The sequence below is a fragment of the Apus apus genome, chromosome 3 (genome assembly GCF_020740795.1).
Source record: "Apus apus isolate bApuApu2 chromosome 3, bApuApu2.pri.cur, whole genome shotgun sequence".
NCBI classification, from domain to species: domain Eukaryota; kingdom Metazoa; phylum Chordata; class Aves; order Apodiformes; family Apodidae; genus Apus; species Apus apus.
The window spans coordinates 39,251,689-39,263,744 of NC_067284.1; the positions used below are offsets into that span (position 1 = coordinate 39,251,689).

Below are 12,056 nucleotides of genomic sequence, written 5' to 3' on the forward strand. Positions count from 1 at the left end.
TGCACAACTAAAAATTCCTCCTGAGGATTGCAGCAGGGAGAGAGTTGACTACAGTTCTTCACACAGAGAGCATCTAGAAACACTAGAAATTACATCCTTCTCATCTTCTAAAGCTCTTAACACCACTCATTCTTGTCTTGCCCTCAATATCTATTTTCACCAACTCTTCAGGATAATCAACTGCCTGCTACCAATTAATCATGATAAACTAACAAGGATATAGCCCCATTCAATTGCTGACAATAGCTGTAAAGCTTTTGACTGCTCAAAAGTAAATTATTGACCTCTGGTTCAGTAGGGCTCTGGATAGGACTTTCTGCTTTTCACACTTACATATTTATAAGTGAAAGAATGTCAAAGCACAGAAGGTGTATCGCTGTGTTACCTGTAAGAGATTATGAAAAATAGGACCACCTGGTAAAATTTGCTAAGAATGAACAGCACATTATCATTTCAATTGAAATTCCATCTGTCCAATTATACCTTAAAACAGTAGATACATTAAACTGATGTTCCACCCTCAGTACAGTATTTAAGTAGAAACAGGATAGCTTTTAATATGAGGTGAAAATAATGCAGCTCAGGGATCAGAGCTGAATTTCCAGTTTTGCTGACTTTCTGGTTTACTTCAATAAAGCATTCTTGTGTTTCAGATGGAGACAATAATCCCTTTTTTCCTCACTTTGCCTCTCATAAATTTGACATTTTTTATTTTGTTTTTTTTTTTAAGGTGTATTTCGTCTGTAAGACGGAAACTCAGCAGAGGGTGGGGTCTAGGAGCTTTTTTAGCAATGCCATATTGCTACTCACCACTTTATCTTCCTATGCAGCAAGATGCAGGACTGTACTTTCCCACTAAGAGAACTGCAGCCCTTTTAAAATTTGAATTTCTGTGTTACAGAGATAGCATATTACATTATATGATAACTCCATGAGGTACCTAAAGCAATTAATGAGAGCTGAGGCCCGTAGGTGCTGTCATAATACAATTAAACCAGCTAAGAATAATGTTATGTATTTTACTCTGTTTAACAAGGAAATAACAAAATTCAAAATCAGAAACATGAGATCAGATGAAGACAAGAGGTCTGTGGCAGGAACCAGGAAGATCTTCTCATGCCCTGCCACGAGGGGCTGTTCTTTTCGCTCACGCTGACATAAACCTGCACGGTGCTGCACCACTAATTCACAAGCGTTCAGGGCACTGCACATTTTTACTTTCTTATTCCCAGAGCTGGGGCTTCATAGTGCATACCCAGTACCAGGCTGTTGCTAGACACTGTGAACTGCTGTTAATTAAAATGAGCTAGCTGAGGGGTGGGGGAAGCTCCCTGCCAACCTGCGTGTTCAGCAGGGGTTGTGAGTAAAGCCACTCACAATACTGATTCTCAGCTGATTGTGAGAGCCTGCTTTGGGGCAGCAGCGCATAGGCGTAGTGGCCTGCTAACAGTATAATCAAATCTACCTCCTTTCAGCATCTTGAAATGGTCAGTGAGAAGACTACTAGCTTCCCTTCTTGGAGTTAAAATAATCACCCTGCACATTCTGTGGATCTGCATAAGACCCAAGGGCTAGAGAAGCTAGTGTCGAGCAGTATCTATATTTAAGGAAACAAAGTACTTATCCATTCAAAACCAAAGAAGCACAAGGGGAAAGATAATTTTTCATGTCTGCTTGATAACCGAAGAAAACAAACAATGAAATACAGCTTTTAAAACACATACTCCCTTACAGTAATTTAATAAACCGTGCTGCCATCTTATAAAGAATCAGGATGGTTGCCTTGGTGACAAAGATTATCCTTGCTGCTGCTTGATTCTGTCATTTTTCTAAACATGAATTCATAGTATTTAGGATTTATCAACAATGTGTCGCATTTATAGAGATAAATTACATACTTTAAAATGGTCATGTAAGTCTTATATGATATTATAGCCTCTTTGTCAAATCAGCAATAAGATATGATGTGATTACTAGAAAATTAAAGCTATTTGTCATAAAGGATGAGGCAGAGTATCAAAACTCTCAAAACCAAAATAATATCTCCAATAATCTAATGTGTTTCCCTGTTTTAAATATTTTGGAGTTAGCAAAGAGTCACTATTTTTGTCTTGCAAACTGATCAAGATCAACATATCTTGTGACTAGATTTATTTTTTGCTGGGAAAATTTAGGTTGTAGTGTATCATAATTGATGTGTTCCATGCTGCAATTTTTTATGATGGTTCAAACTATAATGAGCAGCTTGTGAAGATATCTTAATAATGGCACATTTTGCATTGTGTGAAATCATATGTACACACACTTATGTGTTATCAAGATGTATTTCACTTGAAGGAATCTACGTAGTTTTTTTTTGTGATATGTGGTATCCTAATTGCAACAAGTTAGATGAAATTCTCAGTGCTGCTGTCTAGAAAATATTTTTGGTGCACCTTACTGAAGTATTTGTGTCAAGTAAGCTTCATTGCTGATTCCATGGGGAGCTGATTTACATCACCAGCTCTACAGCCATTGCTCCGTAAATATTTTGCTGTCAAAGTAGCAACAGGAAATTCCCTAAAGCCACAATAATTTTAAAATATGCTTTTTTTTTAAAGTAGCAAAGTAGTGTACTTATTTTCTCAAGAAAAAGAAGCACTCACTTTCTGTAGTGAGACACGTGACAGGAAACGGGAACCCAGCAGAGCTGAGGCATCTTAAGGCAAGCAAGAAGCATGTGTGTGCGTAGGTGACTGACAGAAGAATGTGATTTAGCACTTGGTGGGCCATACTCATCACTGTTTAGGATGACCTCTAGAGCTAGATGAGATATATCTCCACTATACATTGCAATGCAGAGAAAGTGGCTCAGCTTTCTTTAAAAGCACTAATCAGTGTTTGGAGGTCTGGAAAAGCAGCATGGAGATCAACTGAGATGTGCTCAGCACCAGGAAGTAATACCCCAGCTGTTTTTGTCTTGCACCATTCCTGCCATTTACGCTACCTAAACTAGTTTATGCAGAACAGGTGGGAAAAGTATAAAAATCCAGAAACTAGGTTCTCTCAGTTGATAGAAAAAAAAATATAAATCCTCACTTCGTTGCAGAAAAAAATAATCCAAGCACAGCTGAAATACAATAAATCAATACAGCATGATTTCTTCCTAATACCCAGCCTTTGAGGTTTACTGAATAATAAATTAACTACACACCCAGGATACAAAGAGCAAGATAAAAACTGAAAAGTCCTTTTAGCTTAATGACATTGTATAATTAGTTCAGTTATGCTGTCATATGTAAGTAGCTAACAGTGATAGTTATTTGACCTTTACTACCTTTATCTCAATGAAATAATGTTCTTTCTGTCTGAAGATGACAGAGGTTGACACTATAGGATAGTTACGTTTCTTGCAAACCAGACCAAATCATTACTTCAGATGGCAAATACTATCCAATAAAAATATGATGTGTTTATTTTCAAGGACCTACACAAAGATCAGGGTCCTGGGCAGAGGAAATATAATTTTCTATGTGTATCTCTTTGGCAACATGTATCTGGTTAAAACCTGATGGAAAAACTAAGAGTATAAGTGGAAGATTTGTGTTGTCTTCACTAGGCATTAAAGTAGCTCCTTAGAGTTGAGATGTAATATGTGTAGTTTTGTTTTGATTAATTTTGAAGGCAGTGTTCTAGTTCTTTAAACCCTGCAGACAAAATCTAACCCTAAAATACAGGAAGACACGTCTCAGAGTCTAGTAAGATTTTTGTGTGCTTTTGTCAAAGACTAATTTGATGCAGTAATTAATACCAGTTTCCTACTGCAGGAAATATATGCACAATACCATAAACTAGACACTCTGTGTAGCCTTAAATACTTTATTGTGCACCTCTAATAAATGGCCTTTAAATTTCTGCCATGGTATGCGAGCAAAGCTATGCAAGCTCAATTTAATTCCCATTTGCTTTTTCTCAAATTCAGCATTTTGTATTTTTGAGATTATCCTGGTTTTGGCACAATAAAGAGAGTAGGAAAAATCAGATACAGATGTATATAGCAGTAATTTAGTATCAATGTCACAGCTGAGGCATTTTATGCAAGAAATGACACAGCAAGGGCAGGAAAATACCATACCACTTCCTCTTCTACCAAGGCAGTTCTCAATACATTGGTATAGAGTGTGATTATAACAAGTCATTCTCCAAGACAGTGATCCCTAACCTGGGAACTTTTATCTCTGTAATTTGTATATGGCTTTGAGTCTACATTTTATTGTGTTGGAGCTACCAATTGTGCATATGAACTTCAAAAAAATTAGAAAATGTAGTAAAAAAGACATTTTTTCCTTCCAAAGATTATTTGAAAAACATAAATTATTAATCCTGATGAACTTTTCAAGATACATATCTGCATGATTATATATATATATATAAAGATAAATATCTGAAGGGTGGGTGTCAAGAATGGGGGGGGAAACCTCTTTTCAGTAGTGCCCTGTGACAGGATGAGGGGCAATTGATGCAAACTAGAACACAGGAAGTTCCACCTCAACATCAGAAAAAACTTCTGTACTGTGAGGGTTATGGAGCACTGGAACAGACTGGCCAGAGAGGTTGTGGACGTGTTTCTGTGTGACCTGCCCTAGGTGGTCCTGCTCTGGCAGGGGAGTTGAACTTGACGATCTCCAGAGGTCCCTTACAACCCCTACCGTTCCGTGATTCTGTGATACATACAGAAAAATATTTAGTAAAAACATTTTTTTTTTCTGATTCGTTACCAAGACAATTAACTTTGTAGCTGTTATAGATCAGCAGAACTTATTATTGACTTTAAAAGTAGCTGCATTGCTCAATTGAAGACACAATCATTTTTGAAGTCATTTAATGTTATGGGTTTTTTATATTTTTAATATTTTGTCAGCATATATACATATAAAATTGAACTTTACTACATATCATTCTGAATATGCAGAAGATAAAGCCATAGCACAGCTATGCTCTTTGAAGCACTTAGTTATTTTTTATTACGCAAATGCCTCTGATATTTTTGTGTGTGAGAATTATTTTAATATTGATAACTTGGTATTGTTTTGTTTTCAGAAATCCATAAACCAAAACCAGAGAAACATGAAAAAAGAGCACCACTGAAGGGTAACTTTATTTTTTGTCTGTTTACCTACATATATGTATGTTATATACAGTGTATGTGTTAACTACATATGTTACCACTGTTGTGCCATAGAAACATGCAATGATCAGTTGGCACAGACTGCAAATGATACAGAATTCATTTATGACTTAGCATGAACAAATAGTGTCATTTTATGTTTGTGTGGTTATGTTGTAAACGCACTTTCATAATAAGATTTTCCTGACCAAACATATGCAGGATTTTTTTCTGTAACAAAGGTGCAAGAAAATAGAGTGCTGAGGAACTTCTGCTGGTGCAAGAGGCGTGATGTGTGCTAGGCAACGAAGAAAGCAAATTTATAGGCCAGTGGGTGCCATCCAAGTTAGGAAGTCCTAGTTAACTGTGAGCCAGGTGTATACCAGAGATAAGAAAAGTCTCAACTTTAAGAATGTACTCTTTTTCAGAATTTTTCATCTTCTCTAACTGGCAGTTTCCAAATATCCACAGAGTAACTGGTTTGGACTGGTTTTCAGAGGTTGTGGAAACAAAGGTTTCCTGGGATATGTGTAGATTTTTGTTGCCTAAGAAAACCTCTATAAAGGTCAGGCCACAAAAAATTTGATGAGCATCTCTTTGATGCACCAGAGCTGTGCCTGACAATGTCAGAAGGCAGCAAGAAGGAAGATTATTAGTGTCTACAAATGTACACCCTCCCTCACACAATTATATTATTTTATATTTATATTAATTTCTGTTTGTATTCTTTTTATGAATTGATAGTACTTTATGCCTCTAGTGCTAGCTTTCCAGTTCAGTGCTAATCAGGGTCATCTGGAGTGCCTATAACAGCCTCCCAACTACTTAATAAATCATGTTTTATGGAAATGAATTTTTTTAGAGTATCAGTGGGCTAGCCAGGCAATGATGAACTCAGATCATTAGCAAGGGATACCAGTTAAGGTCTTTTGAAACACAGTATTCTAGAAGCTCAAATGACGGAGCAGCCTTGACCAAAATAGCTTGTTGTGTACCATTTCATTCATTCAGTACTGCATTTCCTTACATAGAAGAATATTAACATTGCAGGAATTATTACAAAGAAGTTGTAACATTCTAGAAAAGAGACATTCAGGTACCATTAGTTGAGACCCTTTATGCATATACCTAATAATGGAGTCTTTAATTATACAATCACTTCATGAAACACAGGACAAATATTTGTTTTCTATTTTTTTTCATTTTCATATTTAGTCCCAAAAATACATCTCACACATAAGAGAAACAGTCACAAGAAAACATTCTAGCCTCAAGCTAAGGCATGATAAAGGCATGAATCTTTTTTACCGTTGCCTTCTAAAATACCTCCAGCAAGCATGTGCAAATACAATCTCTTACTGGTTTTAATAGAAAAAAATCAAGTTAAAATTAATGTTTTTAATAGAAGCAGACACCCCAAGCAGTTTTCAGCCCTTCACCCAAAAATATGGGGACACTAGAGCTTTAAAAATAATGTTAAGTATAATTTTGAAGAGTCAAATCCACTGAATCCAAGTCACAAAATTTACAAGAGAATTCTATCCATAAGCTTCATTTTGAGAGGATTATTCCAAAATATGAGGAACAGATACTAGGAATTAAGATGCCACATAAAAGTGACTGAAATTTAAAAAAAATATTCTTACAATATAAAGCCAGGGAAACCTGTGCCCTAAAATTTGTTTTTAATTAAATATTTTGACAAACTACTAGAATAAAGTCCATTTTAATTACCGTACTTAGTCAATTTAATTCTGAAAACAAGAAATACTCTGAGAAATGATTCAACAAAGTATTTTCTCATGCTTAAGAGCACTGAAATGAAATTATTTCAAGATTATATGTACACATAAGCACAAATTCACTATAAAACGGGATATTTCCAATTTTGTATTTGATGCATTAGTATTTTCACAAGGGCCAACAGCACCCTAGACTGTATTAACAGGAGTTTGGCCAATCAGTGGAGGCAAGGGATTAATTATCCCCCTGTACTCATCTCTCATGAGACCACATCTAGATACTGCATCCAGTTCTGGGCCTCCCAGTACAGGAAAGACATCAATAATCAGGAGCAAGTACGGTGTGGGGCCATTGGCTGGGGTCATGCCTGGAGCAGTCACCTGGAGGTGAGAGGAATGGGGCTGGCTCAGCCAGGGAAAACTGCCCTGTGAGTCTGTCATTTTGTGATGCACACAGACTTTGCAAGGCTCTGAGTTTCTGCTGAAGGCTGTAAGAAGTCACTGTTATAATTGTTAATACTATTGCTGTCAATGAATCCCCCTCAACTCCACTCTTACGAGATCTCACCTGGAGTACTGTGTCGAGTTCTGAAGCCACCAACATAAGAAGGACATGGAGCTCCTGGAGAGAATCCAGAGAAGGGCCACAACAATGATCAGAGAGCTGGAGCACCTCTCCTATGAAGACTGAGAGAGTTGAGGTTGTTTATCCTGGAGAAGAGAAGGCTCTGGGGAAACCTCATAGTAACCTTCCAGTACCTGAAGAAGCTACAGGAAAGCTGTGGAGGGACTTTTTTTAACTAGGGCTTGTAGTGAGAGGGCAGGGGGTAATTGATTAAAACTAGAAGAGGGGAGATTTAGGTTAGAATTGAGGAAGAAATTATTCACCATGAGTGTGGTGAGACACTGGAACAGGTTTCCCAGGGAAGCTATGGATACCCCTTCCTGGAAGTGTTCAAGGGCAGGTAGGATGGGGCTTTGAGCAACCTGGCCTAATGGGAGGTGTCCCTGCCAATGCAGGGGGTTTGGATCTAGATGATCTTTAAGGTCACTTCCAACCCAAACCATTCTGTGATTCTATGAATAAGAGGTACTTGGCAATAAGGAAGAACGATAATAAGATAACTATTAAGGTAAAAGTAGATAGAAGTGTATAATTACTGTCTAGTGGAAATTCCAATGATAAACTAAGTGAATGGATAATTTCAGTTTGTTATGGAAAACTGATATTAGCAGTGAAATCAATTTACCTGGGTTTTTGGGATATATCTCTTATTACAAGAGAAATTGAGAAGCAATAGGAAAAGGCTTATCTACCGTGTGGCTTTTCCAAAAAAAGTTTCACTAATCCATTGCTGTTGGAGTGGGGGATGGAAGAAGACAACATGATGATTAAACACTTCCTCTGACAACCGTAGATTAAATCACGGTTAGGATAGATATTTGTGTGACTGAATTAATACCACCCTCTTTTTCTCAGGAATTGTCTCTGATTTCAGCCTGATTTGAAAAATCAGTTCTAAGTCCTCTAAAACTATTCAATTTACTGTAACACATGCCTGTCCCTCCTACTCTTATCATCTTGCTAATAGGGCCATACTGATAATGCAAATATTAAGCATCATGGAATAAATCAAAATATGTTTTAGCATATGGATGAATTATGAGATTATAAAAACAAATATAAAGTGTGCTCATATTTTAATTTCCTGTAGCTGAAATATAAGGCATTTGAGACAGTTAAATAGAACTGGATGATACAAATCCACAGTATACTTGAAATCCAATTAAGATGAAAAAGTTAGCAAATTAAATGGCCTATTTACAGGTGACACAAGGGCTGTCTACCAGATTTCTGGAGGTATGGCTACAGATATACCTGAGTTAAATTGGTAACACGGCACAGACAGCAATGTAGCTGCAGTGGCTCAAGTACAGCTGTCATGTATTTATTTAGCTGGGTGGGCTTACAGCAGCCTAGGGTGAAGACAATGCTTTGGGCAGTTTGGCTACCATCAGTAGCGGTCAAACCTAAATTTCAATTCAGATGGATGTAACACTGCTGCAATTAAATCCAATCTTAAATTGTACAGAAATGTAACTCTTGAAACATTATCTCACTCATATATGCACTTACATTTGATGCTGAAGGGCTGTATCCAGCTTAGTGCTAGGTAGTGCAGTGAGCATGTCTGGTGCCAGCTGGGAAAACCTGGGCAAGCTCAGAGGTGAGACTCTTCCCCCCCTCACAGGTAACTGAGGTGGTTTTTTAATGAATGCAGGTGCCTCCACAGTTCATGAATTGCTGGGATTTCCTCAGATTATTAGGTCCTAAACAATTATCTAACACTGTGCCTGTGCCCCTCTCTAGATCAAACCCTTTCCTTTTTATTTTATTTTCCGTGTTACTTCAAGAGGAATTAAGTTATAGCCATCTAAAGTTACTTCTGAATAAAAGCATCTACACAGAGATTTAATGCTCTCTGACTAATGCACTCTAACTTCATTGAACGAGTTCATTTGTCTTAACTTTCCTGAGTGTTGCTCTGTAGACAACCACTTAGTCAGTTAGCTGGAGCAAGCAATCTCTGCTTCATGGTTATTGCACTCATCACCTAGCTTTATACTAAGCAGCAGACTTAAGACTTACTCAGCTGGAAACTATTTTTACTTCCCTTAGGCATGGAATTAGTACCTCCTTATTACATTTCTTCTTTTGCACTTGCTTTTTTGGGATGGGGAATGTCTCTATCTCAGACATTTTAATGAAGTAAAACTAAATCACAGCCCCCTTCAGTACGTCTTCCACTTGATGCAAATCAAATATACTACTAGACAACTGAAATCTGTAAAAATCTCTCACATGTACACTGTGCTTCTTGCTTTTAATTTTATATGAAGTAGATAACAATGCTCTTATTAAGTTTGGAATACATTGCAAAAAATTCCATTTAAAATTTTCCATTATAAGCTCCTATTTTAGATTATTTCTAAATTTACCACATTGCAGTCATTGAGGATAAAATTTCCCATGCTCATCTTTTTGCCTGAGGCTGAATTTTCATTCAAAGTCATATAAAAATGTTCCAGCAATTTCCAAAATCTAGGTTGGTAAAAATTAGGTTGGGGTGTTGTATCATTTCCAATGCTAATAAAAGTTCATTCTCAGCTTATACTTTTTTGGTATTTGCAAGGAAGTCCAAGAAAATTTCTTTAAGTTTTGGGAAAACTTTAGCTTACACAATTGTCATGAAACTCATTTTAGTTATTCTTCTAAATTTTTTCTGGATTAATTCAGCATCCTAATAAAAAATAAAAATTAAAATAAAAGAAATAAAAAGAGGTGATTTTTAAACTACAAATTGTGCCATAAAGCAAATAAAAGGTTTGAACTAAAGTTGAATAATCAATTTTAGTACCAGCATTTTTCATCTGAAGTGTGTTTGATTTTGCAGCCTTAAAAATATTTGTACGTGCTTTCCTCTTGGTTTGTATATGCAAAAATAAATAAATACAAAATATCCTATTTACTCTAGTTTGTTTCACAGAAACATGTCAGCACAGACAGCCTAGCTTATTTCCAAAACCTAATGCTTGTACCTGAGCACTATGAGCTTGGAAAAGAGCGTGTGTTGAGCTCTTAAAAAAGAAAGAGGTATCCAAGTGACTAAATCTGGAAAAGATCTGTGGGCAGTAAAGTTTTTTCTATGACAGCTTTCAGGACTACCTATGAAACTGAACATGAAAACATTTTTTTTTGAGGAAAAAAGTTAATATGCAAAGAAAAATCTTTCAAGTTTGTCAGATCAAAAGCTTTCATGAACTTTGGTATCCCTGCTGCGCTCTAACTGAAGAGTTAAAAATTGCCAGTCATCACAGTCCTGAAACATGAACCCTTTAATTTTTTACAACACCTGCCCTGCCCAGATAAGGTTCTACCCAAAAAGCCATAGCTCTGACAGTGTCCATAAGTGGTAACGGTGAACATTACAACCTGAGATTAGCAAACTCTGAAGCTTTGGAGATATCAACACACAGGATAGGGTTCTTGGACTGACCAGAGATCACCTTCAGCCTATCACTGGGAAGAGAAAAATAGCTTATGCTTATGCCAGCCTGGTCTCTGCTTGTCTGCATTCCAGGCTCCCTGCCCAGATACATCAAGTTACTTTCATTTCTCAGGAAGGAGCCAACTGATCTCTTCTCCATGTTTTTGGCTTGGAGTCCACACAAAAATTAATATTTGCTTCCCTTTTAGCCCTTTATACCATGCTGATGATGGGAAGAAATCTTAAAATAGATTTTTCTGCCACTTTAAGATCAGCTGATACTCAACCTAGTTTGAGTTGTTCAGGGCCTGCTTTTTATTATTATTTTTTTTATTTTTATTTTTTTTTCCAAAGCATGAAATAGGAAAATGTTATGGAGAAACTAGCGTATTTTTTTAAAAAAAGCACAGCAATCTGCCTTGCTCAAGTAAGGTCACCTCTGGATAAAAACAAGCTTTCTGATTGTCAGCCTGTTCTGCATAGTTCAGCTATATTTTTTGGCACGGGGACTACAAAGGCTTTTGTCTCATGTTTCACTGCCATTGACCATCATAGAGCTATTGGCTGTAAAACTGGAATATTAACACCATCCAAAACCCAAAACATGCTGGCTTGAAGTGTTTTGCACAGAGCTAGCACCTACTAATATAATTGTGAGATGCGTAAGCATGCTAGGGTTTTGGCAAAAATACTCAGTCTAAGTTCTATACAGTATAGGGAGAGAAGAAACTGCTTTTCCTTGCTATGTGCCTAGATATCCTAAAGCAATCGAATGAGTTACAGTCTGTAATTCATTCGTTAATACTTTGCTGGTGTGGTGCCTTCTTCACAGCTTGTTTTTTTTAGTACAAATTGGCTGTCCACAGTTCTTAAAGGCTTTGAAAAATCTCCCTTCAATCACTTTCCACTATACTGCTAATTGTTATCAACAATAATTCACTGTTATGACTGGAAATGTATTTGGATAATGCAAACACTGAAATTACTGAAAGTTTGGAATTATTTTTTTTAAAGACATGGACCTATTTTTAATGAGGAAATATATAATCAACAAAAAATTGCTTGCACTTCTGTGAAATTACATTTGCTGCAAAACAAAATGAATATATGCATAAACAT

General features: G+C 36.6%; 1 protein-coding gene across 17 annotated transcripts in view; it reads left to right on the top strand.

Annotated features, from left to right (window-relative positions):
- Positions 1–12,056, top strand: part of TRDN (triadin) — a 239,479-nt gene that overhangs the window by 62,081 nt on the left and 165,342 nt on the right. For all 17 annotated transcript variants that reach the window (XM_051616090.1, XM_051616102.1, XM_051616086.1 and 14 more), the window contains one exon: positions 5,080–5,130. In XM_051616090.1, coding sequence (XP_051472050.1) covers positions 5,080–5,130 — 51 coding nt within the window. The remainder of the gene's footprint in view (positions 1–5,079; positions 5,131–12,056) is intronic.